The sequence below is a fragment of the Equus quagga genome, chromosome 1, assembly GCF_021613505.1.
Source record: "Equus quagga isolate Etosha38 chromosome 1, UCLA_HA_Equagga_1.0, whole genome shotgun sequence".
NCBI lineage: Eukaryota > Metazoa > Chordata > Mammalia > Perissodactyla > Equidae > Equus > Equus quagga.
Window position 1 is genome coordinate 1,775,735 of NC_060267.1, and position 14,018 is coordinate 1,789,752.

Consider the following 14,018-nt stretch of genomic DNA (forward strand, 5'->3'; position numbering starts at 1 on the left):
GCCAGGTGAAGAAGGGTTGAGAAGAGAGGGAGAGGTGAGGACTGGGGCTGGTGAGTAGAGATGTCTCATCCCCAAAGTCGTGCCGTGAAAGGGAGCAGAGAATGATGTCGGTGTTGGAGGGTGTTGGAGCGTGAGTGAAGAGCTCTTTGTAAGACAGGAGGTTACCAGGGCTGTTTGTACAATGACGGGGGTGATCCAGCAAAGAGGGAGAAACCAAGGATGCAGGAAACGCTCAGCCTAACTTGGAGGAGTGAGAGGGATGCGGTGAAGATTGCATGAGGAGACACTGTCGTTGGCAGGAGCAGAGGAAGGGAGGATGGCCAGGGGAAGGTGTGGCCCCTGTTAGGTGGTGAGGAGGGAGAATTTCCTGTGAGGCTGGTTCCTCTCTCTCAGTGCTCTTTGAGGCCAGGTCACCTACTGAGCGCAGAGAGGGGTGGGAGGTGAATGGTCGGGCGTGTATGCTGGGCTCCGAGGAGAGAGAAAGAGAAGTAAAGTAGTCATTTTGGAGAGTGGGGACACCACAAGAAGGATTGCAGAGAAGTGACCAAGGTAGATGGCCAGGCCAACTGGAGGGCCCACGTGCGATCTCTGGGTTAGAATTTAAAGTGAGAGCTCTCAGCACGCTTGTGGATTTTTCTCCAGCAACAGCCAGCTGTTTGGGTACAGGTGAGGATATAGAAACGACTGAGAGTCAAATCTTTTTTTTTTCAAATATATGTATATTTGTCTTCAGAGACACCAGATGGGTCTAAACAAAGAAAGACAAGGTATGAGTTGCAAGGCCTTTAATGATACTGTTTCTGTTGTATACAACATGCATAATTTCACCCCCATGGTTAATTAGGAATTATTTCAGTAGTGGTGAACTCATCTGCCCCAGATTTAGTCATAACGCTTGATTCTAAGCTAGTGAAATCGAGAAACAGCAGCAGCTCGTCCAGTCCTTCTTTACATTGCTCCAAGATCACCGAGATGCATAAAAGAGTTCTTTAAAGGGTTAAAGAGATGGCTATATAAATGTGAGTTTATGTTTGAAGCTGTTTAAAAGCAATGTTTCTAAGAGATCCTTTCAACCAAAGGTCACACTTTGTGAAAACACCATTCTTTATTCAGGCTGTCTCCATTTTTAGCCATTTGGTATTCTGCTACTTTTTAAATATAATATTGCCCAAGAAAGAGTGGTTGGGATTACTGTTTTTGGAGATGACAGAACAGACGAGGGCGTCAGATGTCTGCACAGCTGGGATTTTGCCTAAATCAGTTTGTTTTCAGATAGTCTGTTGTTATTGACCATTTTTATATCTATTTTTGTTGATGATTGGGATGGACTTGTATCACTCAAGATTAAGTGTGGGTTATATTTTTGGTTAAGAACCGAATGTACTGGAGATGTATTTGATAACCAAGATTTTAGATAAATTGTCACCAGCATTAGTTCTATTCGCAAACTGAAAAAACTGTAGACTTCCTATGAAGTAAACACATTAGTCAACATTAAGCCTCTTAGAAGAAAGAACACATTTTCCTCTCCCTTCTGTAAAAACCTTATTTGTTTGAAAGAATGGTAGTGTGACCTTTCACTCAACTACGACTCCCTTAATGTGAAAAAGACAAGATGAGCTGAAGAAGGACACCTCCTCAGTTACACTCTGCAACCCTTGACATACTGAGTGAGGTCGCGGTTCTGACAACGATTTCTCCACGCCACCCTGCAGAGAAAGGTGAAAAAAATGGGCATAAGGTTAAAACGCATCTTCACTGTAATATGCATACTTCACATCCTTGGGGAGAACGGAATAGTTTATCAGTACACGCAGCACGGGCTATGGATGGATCCAGCTCGTGCTGTTTATTACACGGGGATCCATATCCCAAGTGCCTCTCTTCTCCCCAAAGCCCTCGCTGGAGCACAGAATGCTGGAGCATAGCATGTTGGGTGTGTGCATTTCCCCAGGGCGACTGCCAAGTGCCTTCCACGTTTACCTAATTCCAAAAATAACTTCAAGACACGACAAGGAACTAGTAGAGTGTGGAGAAGCTTACAACTCTAGACAATCCCCTAAAATAAAGTGAGGGTGGAGAGTGGGATTCCGAACCAGTTGAAGTGGATTCTTTCCAGTGACAGGCTGTTTACGCCAAGTCGAGAGCCTCAGTCTTCGGCTCTCAGCCGCGTGCTGTGGTTTCTGAACTTCCCCTCCCACTTCTCTCCTAACAGAAAGGGGAAAGAGCTTTCCCCGCTAATGCTGAGACGCACCATGCTCGGATGCCCTGTGGGTCACTGACCACCCGCTTTGCACACGCCACGGCTTGAGTGATGTCATCTTGCAGCAGAGCTGAAAAAGAGGTGTGAGGCGTGAAAACCACTGTCATAGAAATTTCATTTTAAGCTCAGGTTGCCAGCTTTGTTCTCTCAGGCTGAGGGAGGCACATGAACATTATTTTCCAAGAGTCCACGTATGTGTGAATGTTGGGGGAAAACTGTTTTCATTTCATCTGATTTGGCATGAAATAAAACATTCTGTTTCTCCTTTACCAAAGTCTTTGGAAGCTCTGGAATTATTAACTAATGTGATAGAAGGTTCTCTTTGTACAGGCAGTGTAAAAAAAACGGCCTAGCAATTTTTTAATCAGCCATTCGACTACTGGAAATTTATCGTAAAGAAATAATGAGAAATGCACCTAAAGATGTATGCACAAGGCCTTTTATAGCAATTAATAAAAGGGGAAAATGGAAACAACCTGAGTGCTTAACAGTAAGAGTTGGATCAATAAATTATAGAATATTTATATAGTGCGATTCTATTCATCCTTTAAAAAGAATACAGATTTGCATGTGTTCACATAGAAATAACTTTGTGTGATAAGGAGCAAATTGTACAGCAGTATATATAGTATAATTTCATTCACATTGCTCACATGTTTGTGAGTACATACATGCATGACACAGCTCTACATTCATAGACAGTATTGATGCATATCCTGTATATAACAAAAGTATATACCAAAATATATACCAGTGCTCATAAATCTCTGAGTAATAAGAATTTTTATGTAATGACCAATACATTCAATATTCAAGAATTCAATATTATTATATAATGCAACGTATTTTTAAAAAATTAACCAGATACAAAAGAATATTCTAAGACTAATCTTCTATATTAGGAATTTTAACAATATCAGTTTTGCAGTACTTCTCCAATATTTTATGCTCTAAAGATTCCACATGTTATTTCCAGTTTTATAGGAGTTCAAAAGAATATTTGTTTCACCTCAACTTAACAAATCCGTAAATTAACTTGTTAGGTATGAAAATGATTATATAGAAAGTGTACTTTTTGGAGATGCAAAGTAAAGAATTTAGAAACGAAATGTCATCATGTTCCCAATTCACCTTAAAATCACTCAGCGAAAAATATACACATATACACAAAAGAAGTAAATATGAGTAAATGTTAACCACTTTTAAATTACTTGATGGGCATATGACTGCTTCTTATACTAATGTCTCTCAATTTCTACATAATAAGAGCATTTCATAATAAAAAGTTAAAAACAATTTAAAAGAAAGACCATACAACCAAATTATCCTAGACCTCCCCAGAGTAAGCGGGAGGAATGACATTGTTCCTGATGAAACATCACTAAGTCTGTGTCCAATAAATTAACAGGTCATCCCAGAAACTTTTGTACGTTAGAAAACAGCACTGTCCTATGAAACCAGCTCTCTGATTTCTCACTAGGGAATTGTTAGGAGGAGAATAGTGTTTCCAGAGGTCGAGATGGAGTTTCTCCAGGTCCTTGATGGACCCGTCCAGACTGTTTTGTTGGCCTGGACTCTCTGTCCCTGTGAGAATAACCACATGGGTCCTGTGCCGTACTTGCATGTTATCTGGCTTACCGCTGCAGGGAATCCGACAGGCATTCACTGCTTGTGGGGTTTTGCCATCATCGCACCAGTAGCGGCTGTTGATCTGAAATATCCCATAATCAGTGCTTTGACTTCCAGGATTGTAGTTTGTAGCTCGTGTGTTGTAATTACTTTCCCATCTGGCCAAACAGACCCCTGAAAAGAATTTATTTTTATTAATCAACAGGAACACTACATGACACCTCACACCACAATCAGTGCTATTTGGCTAATTCCTCTTCACTGAAGACTTCCTTTATAAGTATAAAGATGTCTTTTACTTGTATAATATTTTAACACTTCCGTGTTAAAGGGCCCTGAAGAGAATCCTTTGGTTAGCAAGAAACTTTGTAGTACTAATGAAGCAAGAAAACATACTTTTAAAAATATTAAAATAGCTGTTTCTGCCATTACTTCCTACCCTTCCCCTCTTCCCATCCCTGGGGCAAGATTCAGCCTAGAATATAAAATCCACAGAGTTGTTGAGTGCTTTTTGTCATTAATAGCAGATACGTATGTATTAAGAAAAGTAAGCATTTTCTGGGAGATAGGAATTTTCTTATGCTACCTAAAGATGAATATGGGTATCAATTTAGAATCTGGGAAACAAGAGTTATAGACTAAGAAATAGTATTCCATCCACCCATCCATTGGTCCATCCATGCATCCCTCCACTCATCCCTCTACCATCCATCCCTCCATCCCTCCCTCCATCCATCCCTCCCTCCACCATCCGTCCCTCCCTCTACCATCTATCTCTCAGTCCATCCCTCCATCTCTCCCTCCCTCCATCCATACCTCCCTCCCACCATCCATCACTCCCTCCCTCCATCCATCCCTCCCTCCACCATCCATCCCTCCTTCCCTCCCTCCATCCATCCACTCATTCATTCAAAAATAGTTATTGAGGGGAAACGTTTCAATTTCATTGAAAAATACAGTGATTACATTGACAAATATGGACTAAAATATAAAGTGACTTTTACTCAGAGCACATCTTAAATTGTGTGGAGGAAACTGAAAAATAATCAACTAGAGTGGAAAGGAATAATAACAGATCATTTATGCTGTTTGCAGGGATCCTTATAAAAACAGTGATTGAGGAGAAATAGATTCCTACTGCCCCTGCATTGAGAGTTCAACATAACTTTTAAAAATTTTGCTGTTAAAAACCCACATCATGGCAGGGAATTAAAAAAGAGAAAAACACTGCATTACTCTAGGCTCGCAGAACGCAAGTTCCAACTGGGAAATAGCTGGAGTGAAGTACTAAGGACTTGATGGAGATATCCCCAGGCCTCAGATGTGTCCATCAGTCAGCTGCATGCACCGCTGTCTGAGGCAATGGGCAAATCTGGTGAAACTAGGAGAGTAGAGGAGGTCCTGGTTTACTGGAATGACATAGAATTTTGCCCTCCGGTGCCCTCATTCCTTCCTCTGGCACATCTGGTTCTAATGGAACAAGCCGATGTTTAACCATTGTAACTATACAAACCCTCAAAGAAATAGAACGGTCTGCTCGCTCCAAGCTCCTGTCTTATTACTCATCCTCTCTGAGGGTCCTTCCCACGTCGGGCTAGCTCTCTGGGAGCGTGAAGAAGAGTGAACTTACAGTTTGGCAGGCTGACTCCCCTAAAGCCATCCAGTCCAAGTCTTTTCAGCGTTCTGGCCAGCTCACATCTTTCAAAGACCTTGCCCTGGACAGTGACAGACAGCAGGAGAAGCCCCAGAGTCAGGAGAACCTTCATGGTGACTGCAAAGCCAGACCTCTAGGCTGACCAGGGAGCAGGAGAGAGTATTTAAGGTCTTCTGACTTCCTTCTCGCCCTCATGGTTTGGGGCTCCACCCTTCCAGATGTGTCAAAAACAGGAGCTATTTATCGGTCCAATGACTGTAAAGGCTTTTCTTTTGTTTGAAGAGAGAGATTCTGACATCCTAAGAACAAACCCACAGGAAAATGATGAAATGACATTGTTGAAAGACTTGGCTCGGGAAGAATTGGGAGTGGCCCTGTTACCAAGGTGGGAACTTTCCTGTTTCAATATGCATTTGAGCAACTATAAAGAAAACTAACGAACATTTTACACAACTGGGAATGAGCTCCGATCTTTGACAACATTCATCTTCATTAAATTGTTTCCGTGCACTCTCTATGTGTGTTCAAATTTTCACTTAACATTATTTTGTATACACTTTCCGCAAGAACGTGACACATTGCCTGTCATTTTAATAGGTTTATAGCACTCACCATGTTGCTCAGCCAGGTTCCTCCCATATCTTTTTTGTTACTCTTGTAAATTTTTCATTTATTAAATCCATGTTTACTGCTTTAAATAAGCCTCATGTGAACAACGTTCCTAACTCCTTTTCTGCAACGCCTTACCCCACATTTCCGTGTTCGAACATAAGTGTCATTAGAACTTATTACTTAGAACTTACTTAGAACGTGAGTAATCAAACCCACAGAAGAGTCGCAGAAACTGCCACCCCAATTCTGCTCCTTTAGCCTATGGATTATTTTGAGCTGAAGGCAACTGAGGTGAAGCAGATTCAAGAAAAGCCCACTTTCCTCCCCCTATTTGAATGAAAGCAGAACATCAATTGTACAGAAGTTAACCACTGACAACCCTAGACCCTTCTCAGCCCTGAGATGGCACCAGAGGACTCTGCATAAATGACTTTCCTGACCGGCTATTATCTTTGATTAGGCACCCATATATTTACCATCCTGTAGTTTGCCGCCCTTGGAACCTAAATTTCTTTGCCTCTGTCCTACACTCCACTAAAAATGTGCAATAGTCTCCCCTTTTCCATGGGAGACATGTTCCAAGACCCCCACTGGATGCCTGACACCGTGAATAGTACCCAAACTTATATATACTATGGTTGTTCTATACATAAATACCTATGATATAATTTATCAGTTAAGCACCCTAAGAGATTAACAACAATAACTAACAATAAAATAGAACACTTATAACAATATTGTGTAATGAATGTTCTGTGAATGTGGTCTCTCTCTCTCGGAATATCTTGTTGTACTGTACTCACCCTTCTTGTGATGATGTGAGATGAGACAATGTCAACGTGATGAGATGAAGTGAGGTGAGCAGCATAAGTGCTGGGACACAGCATTAGGCTGCTGTTGACCTTCTGATGAAGGTCAGAAGAAGGATATTCAGCTTCCAGATGTGGCTGACCACAGGTAACTGAGACCGTAGGAAGTGAAACCACCATAAGGGGGACTACTGTATTGTTCTGTGGATAAGATGCGGTGTCAGCCCAGGATCTAGTCGCTTGAGTTCCTCTTCCCTAAATGTCTCCCAAGTATATATGCATGTTAATAACCTTGCTTATGTTTCTCTTGTTACTCTGTCTTTTGTTACAGAGCCCCAGCTGAGAACCTAAAAAGGTAGAAGGAAAGATTGTTTCCCCTGCCCTACAGTTTCTGGTGACAGGGATGGGATAGTTAAAGGCTGGTACCCTCCACTCTCCCTGGAGACTGCAGCTGAGATATGGGATTCCTGACAACAGACCAGCAGAAGGTCAGCATTCTTCCCATGTCAGTCTCCCACATCTCTGTGTGTTAGTGCCCAGTCACGAGAGGAGGATAAAACTTTCCCCTTGTCCTTTTATTTCCAAATTCATGTTGTCCTGAGAAAAACACTTGCAACAATTTGTTCCTGAATTGTGACCACTGTGAGTTTGAGGTACCCATAGGTTTTTGATTCTTAGCCTCTGTCTCTTCATTTGCCATAAGGAAGAAAACCATAGGATGAGTTTCTCCCTTTGCCTTGTTTCTGTGTCCTGAGAACTTGGCTTTATAACCAGTGAGAATGTTCTTCTGGTTTCTGCCACTTGGAGAGTGCAGGTTGTCAGGCAAGTGTCAGGAGGCTGGCTGGCCAGGAGCTTGAGACATGGAGTGACAAGCAGCATCTGTCCCACTGTGCCAGCACTCAGGGCAGTTTGTCTTAATAAAGGGTCCTAGTCCATAAGGGGCCTTTGTCATCTCTGCCTTTGTTGCCTTGTGTCTACTGACAAAACTTCCCATCCCAGTATCCCCTTTCTAGTAACACAGATTAGTGGGTCTGTCATTTAAGGTGTCTCACTTCCCAGGAGAGAGAAGTTTCTTCCTCCCTCCCTCCCTCCCTCCCTTCCTTCCTTCCTTCCTTCCTTCCTTCCTTCCTTTTTGAGGAAGATTAGCCCTGAGCTATCTGCTGCCAATCCTCCTCTTTTTTCTGAGGAAGACTGGCCCTGAGCTAACATCTGTGCCCATCTTCCTCTACTTTATATGTGGGATGCCTACCACAGCATGGCGGCCAAGTGGTGCCATGTCTGCACCGGGGAACCAAACCGGCGAACCCCGGGCCACCGAAGTGGAACATGCGCACTTAACCGCTGCACCACTGGGCCAGTCCCAGAAGTTTCTCTATTGCCTGTCACAGTGCAGACCTGTGCTCTCCTCGACTATCTTAGAGGTGCTCTGCATCTTGAGGGGCTATATCTTCCGCCCCCTCTTTGGGGACACCTCTTGTGTCCCTGGTTAAGTCATAAAATGCTTATTGGTTTTAAGCCATAAAAAGGCTTATTGGAATAGAGTTACAGGTGAAATAAGTATACTTTTCAAGATTTTGACTTTTTCATCTACAAAGATTTTTTAGAGAGCTCTCATTCTAAGCAAATGTCCTATTGGTACCTATGGGAAGATCAGATTGAAAAAAAGAAAGAAAAAAGAGAAAGAGATACACAAAAATGCCTTGTCTAGTGTAAGAAAAAAATAAATGAAAACACACCTTTATCAAGATTAGGAGATAAGACTTAAAACAAATGCCGAGACCTGCAGATGGCATTCAAGCAGGTGTGAGTCATACGTAAATACTGATAGCCAGGAAAGGTCCGCCAAAGGCCCAGGAAACGCCCAGGAAGCCTTGATATACTGTCCTAACTTTGAAAGCAGACCCGCCAGTTCCAGGCCTTCCCACAGTTTGGGCCTCCACTGCAAGAAAACAATTCATTACACTCCTACCCTTAAAGAAAACAAAAACTTAACTGGTAATGACCCTAGATTCCTGATAATAGGCAAATATGCCCCTGAGTTCCTTCTTAGATAAAACCTACATTTTATCTCAGTCGCTTGGAAGTACTAATCTTACCATGTCTTTGAACTGTAGTCATCCAAAGAGACAATTGTTGGTTAAAGCTACCGCTGAAACTAGGATGAAAAAGAAAGAGTTTTTGAAAAAACAAACTACCACTTGATATTTCCATAGACTCCTTTGCCTAAAATTTGGTCCACAGCCTCCACAGGATTACCTATTAAAGACAAATAAAATCTCAAAAGCCTTCTCCACAAATATTAGTAAAAAGCTTTAGGGGCCAGCCCCGTGGCTGAGTTGTTAGGTTCGCGCACTCCGCTGCAGGCGGCCCAGGGTTTCGTCGGTTCAAATCCTGGGCGTGGACATGGTACCGCTTATCAGGCCACACCGAGACGGTGTCCCACATGCCACAACTAGAAGGACCCACAACTAAGAATATGCAACTATGTACCGGGGGGCTTTGGGGAGAAAAAGGGAAAAAAAAAAAAGATACAAAAAGTTCTAAGCAAAATATCGCCAACTGAATCCAGGCAACGGTCATAAAAGCATAATAAATCATGTTGAAATTGGTATTTAAGCTTAAAAAAGAAAAAAAAGCTTTAGCCATCTGAGTGGGTGAACTTAACTTGCTCCATCTAACAGAAACACCATTTGATCCAAGAATTCTTCTATAAGCTCCTGAGTTTTGTATTGTTGTACCTCACACGTGGCTCAATTTTAAGCTGTAAGCTCTCTGTTTGTGTCTGTCTGTTTATGTATGTGTATGTATGTATGTTATGTATATGTGGTGTTTCTCCACCTCCGGATCGTATTGCTAAGAAGTAACCTGTAGAAGACCTCTATTTAAGTGGCTTAAAGAAGAAACAATAAATACTCATATAAGTTCAGACTAATCAGACAAGTTTACGTTACCTCTACTAGATGTTTAAGACTATAAAATTGTAAAATCAACCTAAGAACAAAACTTATAATTAAAACAAATTCCTTAGTGTATACCAACATGGCAGAAAAAACCCCCATATATTATACTTTTTAGTTTCTTTGCCTCTGTGATTTTTGATGCTTACCTTATTTCAATGAGAAAAATAACTTAGAATGATGGTTAGTTCTTAATATCTCATGAAATTTCCATGAGCAATTCAAACATACTTGTTAAGAGCACATGAATTAAGTTGAGGTGAAGTGGGATAAAAGTTTACAAATGAACTTTGCAAAAATGATTATGTTTTAAAAAATGTCTTAAAAATCATTTCCAAAATCTTTTTCTAATCTTAACTTTAAAAGATAAATCTTCCTTGAGTATCTCCATCATTTCCACGTAGAGAAAATACTGAAGCAGTAGTCGCTGAGCACAGGTTTCAGTTTGTCTGTCTTTGGCTTCTCATTACAGAGAAACTAGAGAAATTTGGGCATATTAATAACATGTTCTTCTTGCCGCACTAAGAAATTGTACCATGAAATGGCATATGTGTCTAGAAATTGTGAAATGGTGTATTCACAAATTTGCTAATCTACTACACAGTATTAGTATGTGGCAGACCGTTCACAATTGCTTACTTCCTCGCCATTTTGAGTCTTTTGTCAACTACAGATAGGTATTGTTTCACTCTGATTCTTCTGTGAAAACGTTTGAAACTGCCAACCCAAGATCAAACAGAATAGGAACTAATTACAGGGGACCAAATGAACTGATGAGGTTGATAACTTTTTGTGACTTTTTGTTTAATTACATTACTGGAATGTTTTTCAAAAACAAAAAGCTTTTTCCTCCTCTACTCTACCCAAACATATATTCAACTCCGTGCTATGTTTAAAAATAGTCATCTCAAGAGGCTGTGCGCATTTTAATAATCCATGCCGGCAGAACTCAAAAGGATGTGTGTTTCTGCATCTGCTTCTGAAGACAGATTCTGAGCTACGCAAATGTCATCATTTCACAGTCACCCTGGTTTTCACCTATAGTGGTCTCTTTCCATGGGCCTCTTAGATTACTCACCAGTTTGGCTCTAAGTGAACACTTGATTCTTGTAATTTCTTCAAAAATCAAGAATAACTCCTTTTATGAAGCTATGCCCAATTTTGATTCTTTAATAATAAGTAGTGAGACAGATTGTCAGAACCCAGAGAGAGGAAGCAGTTAAGTCATCTTCATTCTCTTCATATTCTTCCCAAGTCAGTGCTAAAGAGCATCTAGTTGTTACCCATGCTAGTTTCAGCCTTCTACCAATGAGATTTCTTTTCATCCATCTGAATAGTTATGGCCTTATACTTTGTTTGGGTGGAATAAGGAAATATTTGCTTGCCCTTCAGAAGCAAACTGACCGCATGAGACCGTGTGACCATGTCAAAGGGAAGAGCTGTTTTAATCCTTAGTTATTTCTCTTGGAGCAGAAGTTATGGGCAGTGATAACATCCAGTCATAATCCTATTATATCATTTGGGTAGGTTTAGTGAGCTAGTTATTTAAAAATAAAATAGCAAATAAGCATGATTTGGGGGCAGAGATTTTTTTTCCCTAGAAATTTTGTATGTACTGCTTGTTTTATTTGATACCATATATACATCTCATCTTTCGGGAAAGGTGTTTATACATCCCAGATTATTTTGTTGGATTACAATGGACAATAGTCATCATTTATTCTTCCTATTTGTTTCCCATGATAGAAAACAAATAATTAATCATGGTGTATTGGGGGCTTCAGGCCTAGGAAAGAGAATTTGACCAATGATCTCGCAGACTTTTGACTATCCTCCCAAGCTAAAATCATCCTTAAAACAAAAAGATTTGCCAGGTTTTAAGATATTCTGAAGAATGTGATATAGGCCCTCATTAAAAGAGGTGGAGTGGGCACATAGGTTTATCTCTGCTCCCTTCCCAAATACCATTAAAATATCAACAAAACAAGTTTGAAAAGGCATAAACCAGCAAGAGCAAAGGAAAAGGAGATGAGATAACAGTAGATGAGAAATGTCAAAAATCTATAATACAGGAAGGGAGTGGGTGAGAGGTAAGTAACGGTATAACGAAGAGAGCTGACACCTTACGTGACTGCAGACGGGGAAATCAAGAAGAAGCAAGCTGGTTCTTGTCCTAGAACCTGCAAGAGACTAGGCAGCTCTGGCAGCAGGACTGCATGGCCGTGCTATGAACAGGAAGCCTGGCTGGAAGTCCATATGTACAGCTGTTAAACTCTCAGATCTACTCCCCCAGGCCAGGAACCCAGGTCGCTGCCCTTTCCCAATCCCAGAAGAAGAAAATGGGAGGATTCTTTTGGGAGGATGAGCCAGAGAGACTCTGGACTGGAACTCAAGGCATAGTTAGAGGCAGGGGTGCAATGCCATAATGGAAACAGGGGATTCAGTGAAAGTCTGGAGCAGTAAGCCAGTTCCCTAGCTCTCAACCTGCCCCTACTGAGCCCCTTGATTTCTGGCCGACTAAATTACTGCCCAGGCAGGACCTGGTAAGACTCCTCTCTTAGATAAATGTCTGAACCAGGAGAAAAGGGCTATGTGTATTAATATTTGAGGCCCATGGTGAAATGGCTGGTCTTGCCCAAATGCTGGTGGTGAGACGCAGTCCAGGATCACAGACTTTTCACTTATCTTCTTAGTGCTTAACTCTCAAATATATACAGTCAGCAAAGATTGCCACTAATGTGGAAGCAGGTCAAAATACACACTTAGAGAAGAGGAACTCAGAGGAAATAAAGGCAAAATAAAATAAAGTATAAAGTATAATGAATATCTCAGAGAAATAAGAAAAAATATCATATCCATGGAGGGAGCAAGGATGCTATAATAAAGAAATTATCAGAGAAAAAAGGAGGGCTTGAGATTTAAAAATATGACCACAGTAATGAAACATTTACTAGAAGAGTTGAGATAAATTTGAGAAATATTCCCAGAAATAGAATAAAAGACAGAGACGAAAAATAGGAGAGAAAAGATGAGAAAATTAGAGAATGAAGAGATCAAACATCCAATTAATAGGAATTCTTAAAAGGAATTACAGAAGAAAAGGAAATATAAAATAAATTTGCAGAACTGAAGGACACAGGTTTCCAGATAGAAAGGAACGACCACCAAGAGCTCAGCATAACCGTGTGGGGTAAAATCCACACCACTGCACGTCATTGTGAGTTTCAGAACACCAGGGATAAGGAAGAAATTTGAGAGGCTGGCCCCTTGGCCTATTGGTTAAGTTTGGTGTGCGCTGCTTCAGCTGCCCAGGTTTGGTTCCTGGGTGCAGACCTACACCACTCATCGGCAGCCATGCTGTGGTGGTGAGCCACATACAAAATAGAGGAAGATTGGCACAGATGTTAGCTCAAGGCAAATCTTCCTCAGAAAAAAAAAAAAGAGGAAATTTTAAAATTTAAGAACAATGATGTTCAACCTAGAATTTTATATCCAGTCAAGTGTGAGGGGAGGGGAAAAAAGACATTCTCAGATACTCAAGGACAAGAAACCTTACCACTGTGCACCTTTTATCAGGAAGCCTCTGAAAGACACATTCCATTTAAAAGGAGCAAAGAAGAAAGAAAGTGTGGGATCTAGGAAACAGGGTTCTAACACGGGAGAGAAGTGAAGGAAATCACCAAGACGAAGGGAGAAGTGTTGCCCAACATTGACAACCATGCTGCAAGTTAAAGAGAAGCCAGTCCAGATTGTGGCAAGAGGGTGAAGGGTCCAGGAGTGTGGACCTCATGGGGAAAACCAGACTTAGAGATGGCTTGGACTGTCTACCCTAATGAAGGGAGCCAGGCAACTCCAGCTGAGACTGTGGGTAATGAATTAATACACAAATAAGCACACGGAAAATTAAGCAACCAGAAAAACAAGGCAACTATTAATAACAAAAAAACCAAAAAGCTTAAGAATGGAAACACAACCAAATTGCACTCTCATATTGTAGTTATCTGTGAGTGTTTGCGCATGTTTGCAAATGGGACACCAAGGGTGGGGGCATTGAGAGGGAACTAAATATCCACCTTCCTTGGTGGAAATAAATA

The 14,018-nt window shown here is 41.1% G+C and overlaps 1 protein-coding gene across 1 annotated transcript; it reads right to left on the reverse strand.

The window, feature by feature from the left end:
* Positions 1-770: 770 nt before the first annotated feature.
* Positions 771-5,698, reverse strand: LYZ (lysozyme). The gene is made up of 4 exons (XM_046662472.1): positions 5,523-5,698; positions 3,902-4,066; positions 2,255-2,333; positions 771-1,709 (listed from the first exon to the last, which is right to left on the reverse strand). The coding sequence occupies exons 1-4, from the start codon at positions 5,656-5,658 to the stop codon at positions 1,643-1,645; spliced, it is 447 nt and encodes a 148-aa protein (XP_046518428.1). The 5' UTR covers positions 5,659-5,698; the 3' UTR covers positions 771-1,642.
* Positions 5,699-14,018: the final 8,320 nt, after the last annotated feature.

What these genes read in the sequence shown, in the direction of transcription:
- LYZ (XM_046662472.1), bottom strand. Translation starts at nt 5,658, where the DNA reads ATGAAGGTTCTCCTGACTCTGGGGCTTCTCCTGCTGTCTGTCACTGTC. An exon ending in GGGAGTCAGCCTGCCAAACT is followed by an intron (nt 4,067 to 5,522) that starts GTAAGTTCACTC and finishes AATTCTTTTCAG; the next exon opens with GGGTCTGTTTGGCCAGATGG. An exon ending in CTGTCGGATTCCCTGCAGCG is followed by an intron (nt 2,334 to 3,901) that starts GTAAGCCAGATA and finishes CCTCTTTTTCAG; the next exon opens with CTCTGCTGCAAGATGACATC.